The sequence below is a fragment of the Durio zibethinus genome, chromosome 19 (genome assembly GCF_047325235.1).
Source record: "Durio zibethinus cultivar Kanyao isolate XHJ-2024 chromosome 19, ASM4732523v1, whole genome shotgun sequence".
Taxonomy (NCBI): Eukaryota; Viridiplantae; Streptophyta; class Magnoliopsida; order Malvales; family Malvaceae; genus Durio; species Durio zibethinus.
Window position 1 is genome coordinate 3,095,481 of NC_143180.1, and position 17,165 is coordinate 3,112,645.

At 27.0% G+C, this 17,165-nt stretch overlaps 3 protein-coding genes across 3 annotated transcripts; 2 read left to right on the forward strand and 1 right to left on the reverse strand.

Moving 5' to 3' along the window:
• The first annotated feature begins 3,197 nt into the window (after nucleotides 1-3,197).
• Nucleotides 3,198-5,007, forward strand: LOC149513323 (ankyrin repeat-containing protein BDA1-like). The gene is made up of 2 exons (XM_089748637.1): nucleotides 3,198-3,800; nucleotides 4,294-5,007. Exons 1-2 carry the CDS (start codon nucleotides 3,198-3,200, stop codon nucleotides 5,005-5,007), a joined length of 1,317 nt encoding a protein of 438 aa, XP_089604763.1.
• A 1,881-nt stretch (nucleotides 5,008-6,888) lies between these two features.
• LOC111309515 (ankyrin repeat-containing protein BDA1-like) lies at nucleotides 6,889-7,890 on the forward strand. The gene has a single exon (XM_089748340.1). It carries the CDS (start codon nucleotides 7,010-7,012, stop codon nucleotides 7,778-7,780), a length of 771 nt encoding a protein of 256 aa, XP_089604466.1. The 5' UTR covers nucleotides 6,889-7,009; the 3' UTR covers nucleotides 7,781-7,890.
• Nucleotides 7,891-14,373: 6,483 nt separating this feature from the next.
• LOC111309817 (large ribosomal subunit protein uL23y) lies at nucleotides 14,374-16,529 on the reverse strand. Its single transcript, XM_089748341.1, has 4 exons — nucleotides 16,473-16,529; nucleotides 16,329-16,368; nucleotides 15,188-15,547; nucleotides 14,374-14,705 (listed from the first exon to the last, which is right to left on the reverse strand). Exons 3-4 carry the CDS (start codon nucleotides 15,313-15,315, stop codon nucleotides 14,621-14,623), a joined length of 213 nt encoding a protein of 70 aa, XP_089604467.1. The 5' UTR covers nucleotides 15,316-15,547; nucleotides 16,329-16,368; nucleotides 16,473-16,529; the 3' UTR covers nucleotides 14,374-14,620.
• Nucleotides 16,530-17,165: the final 636 nt, after the last annotated feature.

Sequence of the window (17,165 nt, forward strand, 5' to 3'; positions counted from 1 at the left end):
GTATCAATTTTTCCTACACAAAAACAATCATTCTTTTCTTTCTTTTTATTTTGATTTTCATTCTTATTTTTTCTTTAAATAATCCGACGACGGAGTCTCTGTAAGTGAAACAATAGTTTTCTTGCATACTCTTGAGGTGAGGGAACTTTCTCAATTTTCTGCTAAAAGTATTAGAGTCAATTGAGAATAATTCCCGATAGTTAATTACTTGGTAAAATTTTAAGGCTTATTGGATAACACAAAATTATGCTGATACCATCTTTTGATGGGTACTATGAGGGTGCTATAACCTTCCTCACACGTAACCGAACTCCCGAACCCTATTCTGGTAAGTAGACCAGAACCTATTCTTTTAGGGACCCTTAAACTTAAGTGTTCCCTGAAAGGACAGATTTTTTAGGTAGCCAATTGCAACTAGATAAAAAAGATTGGTACCGACTCCTTAAAATCAATGTCTAGCGATAGATCCCCGAATCTAGACGTTATGACAATAACTCTTTGAATATAAATAGATTATTATTTATAAAAGTTATTATTATACAAAAAGTCATCATCATCTAATTAAAAGTTTATATATATATATATATATTTATTCATTATAAATAAATCTTTTAATATAATTATTTTCATTACTATTGGTTAAAATTTTTGAGATTTTATTATATTCTAAAAATATAATTATCTTTAAAAAAAGAATTTTATACCTCAAAATCAAAAAAATTTTTTATTATTTTTCTTCTCTTATTTATTTTATCTAACACTTTCTCCATCTTCAATGCTGTCAATTTCTTGGTAACACTTTCAGTGACACTGTTTATCCTCCCTTGGGTTCCATACGGTCAGCTGCTTAATGTTTTACTGTTGCTTGTGTTTATCTTCTTCGTGGCATCGATGGGGTTGTCGCTTTCATTTGGTGTATTTTGCTGCTTCGTAGTAATCACAATAATTATTGGGATTTTCATTGTCAAGAGTAAAGTTAGGAGTAAGAAGGTGTACAGGGAGTGCATGAAAGAATTTGGTGACAGAGTACGCATTCGCAAGCACAACCACATTAATACGAAGCACTAGCTTTAAATTGCTGGTTCATCTCTAATATATATAGATCATGAGTAGTGTATAAGATGATAAGTAAAATAAAATATTAATTATTTTATATTATATTTAATTTATATAAAAAATATAATTATAAAATAAATTAATTATTTTTTGATGTAAAATGATTTAGTTTTTTTAATTTAATTTAATTTATAATATTATTTTATTTTATCTTATTATAATTGTATATATCAAACACACCGACAATGTTTTAGATGACTTTTGACTATGTATACTTTTGGCTTGATTTGTTTTGTATGTGTGATCTTTATCACCAATAATGCTTTAGTTTGTTTGTATATTTTAGCCCACGAGAGGAAGCATCTAACATTGTTTATGGGTTTTGAGTAGTATTATTATGTCGGAGTATTTTGACTTAATATAAAGATGATCATATTATTATTGTGGTTATACTATTATTCGTAATTTAAAATTATTTTTTTAATTAATAATTATTTATTTTTTAAAATTAAAAATTATTATATATATTATTAATAAAAATTAAATATTCTTTTGTTGAAGCTCCAAAATAACATATAATAATAGTTACAAAATTTAATAATTTTAATATTATTTAAACACAGCAATTTATAAAATATAGTAATTTTTTATTAACATATAAGTAAATTATTAACCATAGTGATATTTTTTTAAGAATTAATATTTAATATATTATTAGTGTAATTTCATAATACTAAATTATATAGTAATATTTTACTTATAATCTCATTTATGAAGTTTAAAAATTTTATTGGACAAAATAAATTTTCTTTTATTAACAACAGAGATTATGTTTTTGCTTTTCATCTAACGCGAGTATTATAGATCAAAGAAGTCATTGTTTATAAAATTAACTATATATTTAGCTCGATATAAGGAAGAGTATGCCAATCCACAACGTAACATTAGATCTGATAATTTATATATTTATATTTATTTATTTTATATTTAATATATATAAAATAAAAAATTATTATATCATAATTTGTATCGTTACGTTAAATAAAAAATATATTTATTTTTTATTTTTATTAAAATTTTAAATAGTCTTACTTTTGTGTCGTTTTGAAGTTATTTACCGTGTCGTTTTTAAAATCGACAAATCTACATACTAATTATAACAGGCATCTACCAAGATTCATTGAGTCCACCTGGAGGTGTTTGGCAAGGGGATAACACTAGTTCCTCTACCTCAAATGTTAGCTTGAACCCAACCAAAACTATTAATGCCACTAATGAAGAAAGATCAATTGAACAAGCATTACACAATAAAGGGCCAGCAGTAATCGGAACCGGAACTTTTTCTCATTTAGCATACGTGCATTTGTTAATCAACAGGGTTCAGTATCGAGGAATATTTATGAACTACTTTCTTGTTGAACTCAAACTACTTTATGTTGGGTTTCTATATTTAGTTATGATTTGTATTGATAAGATCTATCTGGTTCAATGGAATGAAGTACAAAACACAATAAAATAAAAGTGCAAAAGTTATGGTAAACAAAGAATTTATGCAGATTGTACAATCTTTTTCTTTAGCCATGCTTTAGAATCTCTCCAATAAAGAATGTTAAACAGACATGTCCCTACATGCTCTGTTTTTTCTTTGCACATACGCTTAGCATCTTGGTCTGCATCAATGAAACATGAATAGGCCAAATATCATTGAATTGAAAATATAATGGTGAAAATTGCATTAATGAAAATTTATTTTGTGGTATATATTCATTATTATACAAAATCTTTCTATTTTTATCAAAAGAAAATGTTTGCATCTGTAGCTTATATATATTAGTGGTTCATGCAGCTAGATGCGATATTAATAAGTCTGAAATTAAAATTCCAGCAATTTTAACCCTTTCTCGATTTTTTAAAATGAAAAAGAAAAAGCAGGAAATGAATCTAAAAGCTAAAAAGAAATATTTTAAAGGAACCAATCATTCAAAAGTTTATCCTTGATATCAATTTTGTGGGGCTAAAAGACCGTGGCTGAGAATGTCTAGATTCCAAGCTTGTTGCCCAAAAAAGTGAAGAAGACAAACACTATTAGTAGTTTATTTATCAATGCATGGAAAACGCTGCTCCAGCAGATTTTTCCTGCCATGGATGGGAAATTGAGGGAAGCTGCGCAATCAGGAAATATCGACAATCTGTACGAGCTGTTTCGGGAAGATCCACACCTTTTGGAGCGCATCGATGAGGTTCCTTTCTTTGATACTCCTCTGCACACAGCTGCAGCTGCAGGGCAAGTTGATTTTGCAGTGGAAATGATGAACTTAAAGCCATCATTTGCCACAAAGCTGAATCCTGATGGTTTTACTCCAATGCACCTTGCTTTGCAGAATGACCGAAATCAGTTGCTTTTTGAGCTTCTGAAAATCAACAAAGAGCTGATTCGAGTCAAGGGGAAAAAAGGTGTAACCCTTCTGCATTACGCAGCTGAACAAGGAGACGCCGATCTTTTGGCTAAGTTCCTTGCGGCTTGCCCTCAATGCATCATTGATGTAACTGTTGGAGGTCAGACTGCTTTGCATATTGCAGCAGAAAAAACCAAGCTTGAAGCTCTTGAACTCTTGGCTCGTTGGCTACGAAGGACTCATAACAAAGATGGTGGCTTCTGGGAACTAGAAGTCATGAACTGGAAAGACAAGGAAGGCAACACAGTATTGCACGTAGTTGCATCCAACACCGAAAATCAAGTTGAGGCATGATCTCAAATATCTTCTCTAATTAACTATATTAACCAGTAAATTGCATCATTATATATAGTCCTTGATCGTTCATAATGTTTCATTTTCATCTATGATCTAAAAAACTTAATATTTTCATTTTCAACCTTTTGAATTTGTTCCAATCTTTCCATCCATTAATGTTATGTCAGAATTTGAATAGAATATAAACGAAATTTGCCATGTGGCGCTCTACCGGACATACACATGACAAATTTTGTCCAAATCTTAATGGTAAATTGACGGATGAACTTGAAACAAATTCAAAATGTTTTAGATGAAAGAAATCAATTTCTTAAGTCGTGAATGAACTTAAAACTATGTGACAAGTCACATTCTGATGATAAAATTTACTGCTATACGTATACCAACTAATTATAGAATTTTCTTGCATTAGGTTTAATTTATTTGTCAATTAATGGAGGCAATTTTTTTTTTTTTCTGTTTCCTATATGAATATGTTGAGTAGATGATAAGACTATTGTTGGAATGTGGGGTTCGAAAGAACATAATCAATTTGAGTGGCTTGACGGCTTTGGATATTTTACAACGCCGAAGGCATTTTGGTAACAGGGAGGCCGAGGACATTCTATCCCAGGCTGGAGGTTTAAATGCTTACTCAATTTCCAAATCTAGACCCTTGGCTGAGCTCTTGAGATCAAAGGTTGAATTTTCTGAAAGATTAATGATAACTGTAACCCGGGCCAGACTCAATATACCAAGTGACACACGCAATGCTTTCCTGGTCCTAGCCGGTTTAGTAATAACAGCAACCTACCAAGCCATTTTCAACCCGCCAGGTGGTGTTCGACAAGCTGAGGCAGGTTCCACTGAGGTTCCGAGTGAAGCAGGGAGATCAATCATGGATACAAATAGTTTTCTTTGGTTTTATATTCCAAACACTGCAGCATTTCTCACCACACTTTTCCTGACGGTTCTATTCCTTATAATTGGTCCAAATGGTGAAGTGGTTCTTTTTCCCCTGGTGCCAATAGTCATTTGCTATGTCATGTCGACTCTCGTCATTACCCCAACTCCCAAGTTTACTTATTTCATTTGGCTCACTTTGGCGATTGCTGCTGCCTCTGGATGTTGGTTATTTGGGGCTCATCTCTATTGGCTGCTAAAAATAAGGAAAGTTAACAGAAGTTCTGGAGAAATCAACAAATCAGTGCTAGAATGAAGGCAATGTTAAAAATGAATCAGGACAATGTTGATCTCCATCCCTCTGTCTCCTTTCGTTTTTATTTTCTGTGATTTTGTTTGGATTTTAATTGTGGGCTTGGATGTTGTAGGAGTGGGTTCTTTTGAGCGCAACTTTGGGTTTATTTGGTGCTTTCAAAAAGGAAAAAAAAAAAAAATTCCCCACCCAATTCTTGCTGTTCTTTTTGTTATTTTTGTTTTCGATTGAGGAGGTTTTTTTTTTTTTTTTTCAAATAACCATATGTGTATTATTATAAAGTTAATGACATAAATCTCTCTTATGGTTAGTTACTTTAGTATTAAAGAATTTATTCTCCACCTAACTTTTAATATCAAAAAGTAAAAAAAAAATATTAATACCAAATATAAAAGAAATAATAAAATATTAATTGCTCAAAAAATGACATAATTTTGAGTCATTTTTGAAAAATTTTGACAGATAGGAAATCTGAAGAAAGAAAAAAATGAAAAGTTAAGGTAAACTGGAATGAGAACTTGTAGAATTTCCCTTCAGCAAAACTTTAAAAATATAAAAAATTTCCTAAGAAAGTATGAAAAAAATAGCAAGCATTTGGTTTTGTGATATAAGTATATATATATATATATACACACTTATTTTTTTATAAAAAATTAAAATAAAAAATATTAATAAATCAATCGTTAAATAATATCTTTTTATAGAAATAAAAAAATAAATAGAATTTTTAAAAGAACGAAGTTAAAATTTTGAAATTCAGAGTTTAATCAAATCTACTACAAAATGGTTTAAACCTTTTTTGTTTTTGAAAAAATATTGGAGTATAACATGAAAAAAGATCTAGAGTAAAATTAAGAATGAAAAATTATATGGAGTTAAGATATTGTAGTAAATTATTAAAAAAAGAAAGAAAAAATGCATTTGATAATTGAAAATTTGAAGTCTTGTTAAGAAAATAAAAAAAGTAATTTGATTTTTCTTAAATTCACATACTTGTGATTTATAATTTGCAACAAATATGTTGATTTTAAAGATTTATAAGTAATAATTGGTGTGTATAATAAATTAAAAAATGGCAATATGATTTTATTAATCCTCTTAAATTACAATGAATAAAAGTAAATTATAAAACCAACAAATAAATAAAATTAATAATTTTTCAACTTTAATTTAGAAGGGACAAATTTATATATATATATATATATATATATATATAGGGTTATCAAAACTTTGGGAGGTTAAGACCTTTTAAGACATAATGACTGTCTGCCTTTCGATAAAATACTGAACATTTAATTTCAATTACCAAAGTTCAAATCTTAATAATAAATAAATAAATAAAAAAAAGAATTTTCCTCCTCTTTTACCTTAATTCTTTATATACAAGTCATTCAGTGATTTAATCAAAGCAAGTGGAGGAAATTTCAATGCATCCATCATTTTCAACTCTAACTTTTGTCTCCAAATTAATTTTACTTAATCGGAAAATTCAATATATTTTGCTTTTATTGGTTGCTTTTCATGATTCAAATCCACTTAAAATTTTTAAATCCTAGTCCATTCGTATGCCAATCAGGCTGCAGCCGCAAGAGTTTCTGTAGTTAATTTTCAATTGTAAGATAGAAGATTTGATGTTACAAATTAATTTAAAAAACCTTAATTATGTCTTGACTCGAATAATAAACCAGACTGACCTCACTTCTTGCGGGATCAAATGAGATCAGGACATTCTCCAAGGCTCCGGAAGCATAAAAACGGATGATTTTTGGTAGTGTAATAAACCCAATAAATGGAATGAGTCAAAGCGCAAAACAACTTTGAAAATGGCTGCTTACTGTGGGCATACACGACAGATAAGGCAACTCTGATTGAGTGGATGTAATATTGTTCTCCCTCAACCACAGAAATTATGTGTAAATGAAACCAAACTCCATATTTACTTCGTTTTGTCTGTCTACTCCATAACTGAGATAAGTAGACTAAACTCTTTCCATTATTTGTCTATATGATTATATATTATTGGATCTTTACTATGGATGAAGGGTTGAGGATGGTAGCTCAATCGGGAAATATTGATGCCTCGTATACATTAATTCAGGATAACGCTGATGTTTTGAAGCATATAGATCAGATGGAGTTTGTTGATACTCCATTATATGTAGCTGCCGCTGCAGGTCACACTGATTTTGCAATGGAGATGATGAACTTGAAGCCATCATTCGCTGGGAAGTTGAATGGAAGGGGGTTTAGCCCCATTCACCTTGCCTTGCAAAATGAGCAAATTGAGATGGTGGTTGATCTCCAATCGATTGGTAAAGATCTTGTTCGTGTCGAAGTGAAGGAGGGTTACACTGCTCTTCATTATGTAGCCAGGGAAGGAAATGTTCCTCTTCTGTCTCAATTTCTGGATCATTGCCCCTATTGTATCATAGATTTGACTATTCGAAACGAGACTGCTCTGCGTATTGCTGCAAAAAACAATAGATTAGAAGCCTTCGAAGCCATACTGCAATGGATTCAGAGGACCCACGAAGACATTCAGTTTCAGAGAAGAAGAATCCTGAACTTACAGGACAAGGATGGAAACACTATACTGCACATAGCTGCATCAGACAACCAACCCCAGGCACCATTTATCACATTCTTACTTTTTTTATTTTTTATTTTTCATAGGAGGCCACATTATGCAGATAAAAGAAAAGGCTATAGGTACTGGAACTCGAATTCTAAACCTGTTGGAAGCCTCCTCTTATGTAGTGTTTGGTATCAATTTTAAGATCACCATGGTGATCTAATCAATGATAAGATCATTAAGGTAATTTGATTATCAATTATCTTATATTACCATTTTTGGTGTAATATTATAAATCATTATTATTCTTAAATCATTGTATTTGATATTATAGAAAAAAAAATAAATCAGAGCATAAAATATTCAAAATAACCTTGTAAAAAAAGCAAAAATTAAATATTTATTGACTCAACAATTTATAAGATAGTTAAATATTATTTTATAGAAAACTAAAAAATATAAATCAATTTTGATTAAAATAATTTCTAAAAAATTATTTAATAAATTCATTATATATTTTTAATCAATAAACATTTATTCAATTATACCAAAAAACTCTTTTTTTTTTTTTTAAATAAGTGATCAGAAAAGTCATTTTTTGAAAATTTTTAATGACTTGTTTCTCATGACAATGTTACTAAATTTTTCATTAGGATAAATTAATCAAAAATAATATTGAAAATTACTTTTTCACAATAATAAAGCTTTTCCATCCTTGATCACTCATAATACAATATTATTTCAATGATTTAAAATTATTGTCACATAAGATTTTTAAATTGCTACTAAACAAAATGATAGTAGTTGCTGAATTTAAATTATTGTGACTTTTTACGCTGATCACGCATACCAAATACATTTTTAAAGGTAACTACATAAATCATTCAGGTTATTTATCTCATCCTTCATTAAATGAAGCATTGTATTATATTTTGTCAATAAATTGTGGATTTTTTATATTAAGCAGATGATCAAACTGTTGATAAAATGGAAGGAAGTTAATAGTAACAAGATTAATCAGAGAGGTTTGACAGCTTTGGGAGCCTCATTACAAGGACAAACTCTAGTTGACAACAGGGAGAGTCTGAAGATTCTGAACTGTGCTCCTTCGAGGTTTTCAAAGCCCTCAACCATGGAAAGAAAATTGACAGATAATATTAGGGAGATGACACCTGAAACGACCAATGCGTTGCTAGTGGTATTTGTACTGGTTCTAACAATGACATACCGAGCTATTCTCAGCCCTCCGGATGGTGTTTCGCTAGGTGATGCAGCTGGTTCGGATAAAGATCATGAGGGGAAATCAGTGATCAACCCATTTAATTTTCTTTGGTTCTATATTCCAAATGGGATAGCTTTTCTTATGGCTTGGATCATAACAATGATCCTTTTTGGAGTTGTTGCTAATAGTATCATGTCCTTTCTGTCCCCACTCTACTTGTTGATGTGTTTTTGCTGAGGGCCGCAATAGTAATCATAGCATCGTCCATTACTACTGGTATTGTTGCTATTGGTGCTGCTTCCATCATTGTTGATATTTTAATTGTGTATTTATTTTCAAAAAATTAATGTAAAATGGATATGTCTAGATTTAATTTAGTCTCTCAACTTCATATAAAGCTATATATATTTATTTATTTGACACGTGTGTGATGCAAGTGTAATTCTTTAACTCTAAAAATTTATTTTGATAAATAAATTTTTATACTATGATAATAATAATAAATACTAATAATTTAATTTTGATTTTGCTATAATATAAGTAAGATTTGATAACTCTTTATATAATTTTAATCTTGATAATTTTTTATACAATTTTGAAAACTTTTAATATTAGTTTGGTAATTTATGATATGATTTTGAAAATCATTGATAAAATTTTGTTAACCTTTTGATATAATTTTAATAATTAACCTTCTGGTAACTTATAATATACTTTTAGTAATCATTGATAAAATTTGTGTCATCATTATTTAACAATAAGTTCCCATAAGAAAGAAGAAGTTTAATTCTAGTATAAGATAATTTTATTTTTATATAATAATACTATAGTTTCATTCAAATTTAGAATTTTTTCACCAAATTTTTTTATTAAATAGATTTGTGATAGATTTATCCTAATATCTCAGGATAAAATTTTTAGTTTCGATTCTACTAATAATCAAGGTTCAATTCTTAACAACTTTAAGTATAAAAAAAATATATCAATGATTGATAATTAAGTTATCATTAACAATTAAGTTATCATTAATTTATTATTATGTTATTAACGATTTACCACTAAATTATCAATGATATACTTCTAAATTATCAACGATTTACTACTAAATTAGTATTGATTTATTACTAATTTATGAATGATTTACTACTAAGTTATAAATTATTTATAACTAAATTATTGATGAGTTACTACTAAGTTACTGATGATTTGTTATAAAATTATAACTAATTTATTATAAATTTATCGATGATTTACTATAAAATTATTAATGATTAACTAATTTACTACTAAATTATCACTAATTTACAACTAAATTATTAGTAATTTACAATTAAGCTATAAAAATTTACATTTAAATCATCAATGATTTAATATTATATTATTATGCATTTACTATTATATTATTACTGATTTGATACATCTAAGTTTTCGATTATTTATTACAAAATTATTATAGATTTATACTAAATTAATCATAATTCATTATCAAGTTATCACTAATATATATTAAATTATCCATAATTTATTATTAAGTTATTTAACTATTAAGTTATTGATGATTAACTATTATTAAGTTATATTGATTTAATTTTAAGTTTTCAATAATTAACTATTAAATTATTATTGATTTATTACTAAATTATTTATAAATTAGTACTAAATTTATCAACTAATTACTACTAAACTGAAACTAATTTATCATTAAGTTATCATTGATTTATTATTAAGTTATCAATTATTAACTACTAAGTTATTGCTTATTTTTTTATTAACCTATCATTGATTTACTAATATATTGTTATACATTAACAACTATGAAACTTGGAATTTAAAAAGTTCATTAATAATATATGACATAATTTTATTTTTATATTATAACGTTATTATTTTATTTAAATTTTGAATTTTTTCACTAATTTTTTTATTAAATAGGTCTATGGTAAACTTATAAGTTTATCATAGTCCTGAAAATGAAAGTATTGACTTCATTTCTACTAGTATTCAAAGTTTAATCCTTGAAAACTTCAAGTATAAAAAGTTATCAATAATTGATAATTAAGTTACAATTATTTACTATGAAGTTATTAATGAGTTACTATTAGATAATGAATTATTTACTTTTAATTTAAAAATAATTTACCATTAAGTTATGAATGATTTATCATTAAGTTATAAATAATTTCTATTAAATTATTGGTGATTTATCACTAAGTTACTGATAATCATTATAAAGTTATAATTGATTTACTACTAATTTATTAAGGATTCATTAAATATTTATTAATCATTATCTAATTTACTACTAAATTATACTAATTAATAACTAAGTTATTAGTAATTTACTATTATATTATTAGTAATTTACTGTTAAGTTATTAATTTACTATTAAATTATTAATTATTTACTATTATATTTTTTATTTATTTACTATTGTGCTATCATTAATTTACTACTTAATTTTTAATTATTTACTACAAAATTATCATCGATTTACTACTAGATTATTTTTTATTTACTTAAGTTATTACATATTTATATTAAATTATGCATAATTTATTATCAAATTATCACTGATTAACTATTATATTATCAATTATTTACTACAATTTATCATTGATTTATTGTTAAATTATTTATGAATTACTAACTATCAATTAATTACTATTAAACTGAAACTGATTTACTATTAAATTATTACTAATTTATTATTAAGTTATTATTAATTTATATACTACGTTATCAATAATTAACTACTAAGTTATTACTTATTTTTGGTTAAGTTATTTCTGATTTAATATTATATCATTATGCATTAACAACTATATTATAATTGATTTACCATTTAGGTATTATGCATATATTATTATTTTATTATTGATTTATAAAAAGATTATCAATTATTTATTACTAAATTATTATTCATTTACTATTTAGTTATTATTAATTTACTAATAAGTTATCTATAATTACTATTAAATTGTACTAATTACGTTTAAATTTTCAACGATTAATTACTAAGTTATCAATTATCTATTAATATATTGTTATTGATTTATGTATATCCAAAAAAAAAAAAAAAAACCATAATGTATGCTAGATGATGTAATTTGTAAGGTGAAAAAAGAAATAAGAAAAAAATTCAAGTTTAAATGTCTTGAAATGCACGAGCAAATGCTCTATTTACTATCCATAGTTTAACATGTAATATTAAGTTAAAATCATAACTTTTTATACTAATGCAAATACTAAAACTAAATTCAATAAATACATACAATATATTAAGTCAATATTTTAAAGATATGCTACAATTTTTTAAGTTCATGATAAAATAGTACATATTAAGATAAATTTTATTGATAATTTGATTGAAATATAAGTGTATATATTTTCATATCTCTTAGCGTAATACAATTGAAAATTTTGAAGTGTTTTGTCACTAATAGAAGAAACAAAATTTGCTTTATATTTATAATTTTAAGTATACAATTTTGGTTAAAATTTTTTAATATAAATATAATAAAAAGTAATGAGAATAAATTTACTAAATAAAATTTATAAAAAATTAAACAAATAACAATTCTAAAAAATATTAAATTCACAATAATCACATTCGCTTTCTCCATAAAAAAAAACTTCAATTAAACAAAAAGATAATATATTTTTAATTGTTGCTTCATTCTTATTACCATTACTAATTTTTTTTTTTTTTTATATTTTGATGGCAATCAACTTCTTCATTTGTAAAAAGTAAAAAGTATTATGAAAGGTCATAACAATTCAAATAATGTTTAACTTTATATTATCTTCATGAACATGTTTGAATTATGATATAATCTCTTTCAAATAAAATATTTGAATTATTTCTCTCAACCTATATAGTAGTAATTTAATTAATAAATGAACGATTATAAACTCATTAATTTAGATTAACATTTATATAATACGAATTTCAAAATACTCAAAAAAGAAATATCTCTTAATTTTTGCAAAACTTGGGTATAAGGATTTTCTTTTAAAATTATTATTAGCATCTACATCACTTTTGCACTTAAAATTTCATTTTGTTGTATTCTCATTCTATTTTGAAATTTATTATCAATGTCATAAAAATATAGCTAAAATAACATGGATTAATCAATTCAAATTTAAAACAATTCAAAACTCAAATTGAGCATAAATAAATTTTTTACTTATTTTAAATTTTAATTTAATTAAAAATAATATAATACACATAATCATAAAATGATTTAATTTGACTCGATTGCAATTGATTTTAAAAAGTTAACTACCTAGTAGTTATTTAAAACCCAAGATGAATGAATATAACTAATAATCCAATTAAATTTCAATATTAGTTATTTATCTTCCTTAATAATTTAAAAGTTTTTTATTTAAACCTTTTTCCCTTAATCTTTAAATTTTATTTTTATTATCTTTGTAGTTGAATTAGTTAATGAATTTTAAAAGTATTTTTAAAATGAAATTACAATTATAAGTAATTGAGTATACTTCTTTTTTATTGAAATTTTGGACGATTAGAATGTAGCTTTTTAAACAAAGAGAAATATACATAAATTATTAAATCAAATTCGCTCAAGTGAATAAATAAGTAATTGAATACATTATGAATAGAAGTAGATAATAAAACTTGATTTAATTTAATTGGTTTCTAATCTTAAATCTAAAATCAAACTCAAAATTATAAAAAGTTAAAATTCAAAATGATTAAAATACTAAATACATAATTATATAAAGATTTATCGATTGAATTTTGTCAATGAATACCATAAAATTATTTTTAAATTTAGTTAAATTATAATTTATGGTAATTTTTATTTTAGATGTAAAATTATAATTAATTTGATGAAATTTCAATTTTTTTGAATAAATATTATCTAATATGACAATCTTAAAAGTTTTGATACAACAGTAAATATTCTTCTACTGATATAAAAGATTTTGAACCATGCTCCTTCGAGGTTTACGAAGCTCTCAACCTTGGAAACAAAATTGACAGATAATATTAGGGAGATGACACCTGAAACGACAAACGCATTGCGAGTGGTATTTGCACTGGTCCTAACAATGACATACCAAGCCATTCTCAGCCCTCCAGGCGGTGTTTCACAGGGTGATGATGCAGTTGGTTCGGATAAAGATCATGAGGGGAAATCACTGATCAACCCATTTAATTTTCTTTGGTTCTATATTCCAAATGGGATAGCTTTTCTCATGGGTTGGATCATAACAATGGCCCTTTTTGGAGTTGTTGCTAAAAGTATCACGTCCTTTCTGTTCCCACTCTATTTGTTGATGTAGTTTTGCCATGGGGCTGCAATGGTAACCATAGCACCGTCCGTTATTAGTGCTACTGTTGCTATTGGTGTTGGTTCCATCATTGTTCTCTTAATATATTGTATCTGTTTATTTCTTTTCAAAAAAAAAAAGTAAAATGGATGTCTAGATTTAATTTAGTCTCTCAACCTCATTCAGGATGAGCATTTAAATCCAACTCTTTCAGCGAAGAGAAACATGGGCTCAATAGACTAAAAAATGTACTTGTGCAAGGTAAGATAATATTTTAATATTTGTGATTCATGGATGAAACCATCAGGAAAAATAGACGGATAGAATTATATGGTTACAAGTTTATATATCCCTAAGCATGCCGATACTGCTTGTACGACCAACCATAATTTAATTAGGAAACATAATTCCTGATACATATGATGCCAAAATGAGAACAAAGTCATAACATAATGAATCACTCCTAGCAAAACTGTTGAAAGTATGAAACACATGGTTTGACACACTATATATCTTAGATAATTCCAATCTTGTTTGCCACATCCAAGGCATCATAATCTGGGGTCAACCTAACATATGCCTTCTTAGTTCCATCAGGCCTGCATAAGAATATATGAGTTAATTCAGGATTCCTAACAATTATGTAAATGTTCAGCTTTGCAGAACAATGGACATATGAGTTTGAACCACCATGTAGATATGACAACCATGCACACGAAGCTAAGAAGCTAGAAGGGACCATTTAATGACTAAATCCAAGGTGTATGTTAAACTTGATGCATCAGATTTCGATCCAGGTTCTAAGTTGAAAAGTTTTAAATGTGTCACGAGATTGCAATACTCCTCAATTCTTCTATTTAATGAATACTATAAGAATATTATACTTCTACTCTAATCTGAAACACAATTAAGAATGTGCTCTTCCTCAAACCATATATTTAGAACTTAGAATTGAAAATTTTATAGGTGACCACCCAATATGAACAACAATTAAGAATGCGCTTCTCTTTGTAATTATATCCCAATTAATAATTTTATAGGTAAACCAGCAAACTCACATGTCTAACATAATGGAATTTACCTGATCAATGTATTCACTTTCTTTGTCTGAATGTCATACATCTTCTTCACTGCATCCTTAATTTTCTTCTTGTCAGCACGGATGTCAACAATGAAAACCAAAGTGTTGTTGTCATCAATTTTCTTCATTGCAGACTCCGTAGTTAGTGGATACTTAAGGATTTGATACTGATCCAACTTATTTCTTGTGGCGCACTAATGCGAGGATATTTAGGGTTCTGTTCTTTCTTTAAAGTTTTTGGCCGATGAAATGTAACTTTTGTCCTGATCTTCTTAGCCTTCTTATATTTAGCTCCAGATTTCACAGCCTTAGCAGCCTTCACTGCTTGAACCTTTGGATCAGCTTTTTTCTTGCTGTCAACTGCAAAAGGTGAATAAAAACTTTTAAATCTAGAAAGTACCACAATAATGACAGTGTAATCCAAAACAATTGTTTGAACAATCAAACTCTCTAACTACAATTGACATTTATATACAAGTTATATTACAAGAACTTAGCCTACAAATCAGTGGCCATCTAATTACATGAGACAGATTGGATACAGTTTAACCCACAATAATCTTAACATATTCTTCCCAAGCTAATGAATGTAAGAAGACAAAATAGGCTAACAATTCCAAATGCAGGTTCCCGTCTACTATGCTGACACTTTTTAGCAAATTAAACAATCAGAACGAGATAAGAAGAAGAACAAGCTACAGACTTTCATCATCTGATTCATAACTTCAAGCAGCAAAGAGAACATGAACACTCAATTCAATACAAGAATTGCACTTTCATCCAACGGAAACAGCCACCTCCCAATACTAAACATCACCTTGAATCAACATTCTCAATCCTATGCCATATCCCAACTGACCCCAAATTACCAACCAAAAACACACAAAGGAAAGAAAGTTTTGCATCCACAACAGATTTCAAAACAACCCTTTTTCTTTATTTACCACCTTCAAAAGCATTTATACACAGCATTGCCAACCCAACTTACCTAATTTCCTCACAAAAAATCTATATTAAAAAGTAAAATGTCTAAAGGAAATTGCTTTTTGCGTTTCTATATTTAATTTCAGCCAAAGAAACAAACTTTGCCATCATATAAACAAAAATCACCATCCTTTAACACAAAAAAAAAAACCCTTACCTTTTGCTGGAGACATTGCTAAAATTCTTACTTCAATAACCTGGGAAGAAAATTTAAAATGCAAAAGATTTCAGAAAAATTTTAGGTACCCAAATCAATGAATTAAAAGACAATCAATTTTCTAAATTTAAACAAATTACATACCCTTTTCAGCAGCTGCAGAGTTGAGGGTTACCTTTCCCAAGTGGAGTAGAAGAAGATGGGGTGGTTTTGTAGTCTTGTAGATTAAGTGAAAATTACCGATTTGACATTGATTTTTTATGGGCTTAGAAAATAGGATTGGATATGGGCCGATTAGTAAGCCCATAAAAGTGATAAATCTCTGACTGTTTAAAGCAAATATTGGGCTATGTTGGGATTATTTGGGCCCATTAATGAGTAATGACATAGGATATATATATATATATATATATATTTTCTGTTAAGTGAGAGATTGAATTCTAATCATTAAAATTAACATTTCAATATTGGTTTTATTTTATATTAGAGAAAGCAAGTAGGGTTTTGGAGGGATAAGGTCAGGTGATAGGTCTGAGGTGGGATTCTTTTACACTTATATCGTGTTAAAATACTTAAATTTCATATATTTTCATATTTTATTAATCTAATTATTGAATTCCATACTATATATACACATAAATCATTCATGATAAACTTTTAATTCAACTAAAAAATATCTTACTATTTTTAATATTAATAAAAATTTAAATTATTAAATTTATAATTAAAAAAATAATGTTCCCCATCTTTAATGTGATATCGATATCAAATTAACATAAAATTTGACCTACATGACAATAATAAATAGATTAATTCAGATGTTACTTTATTATAATA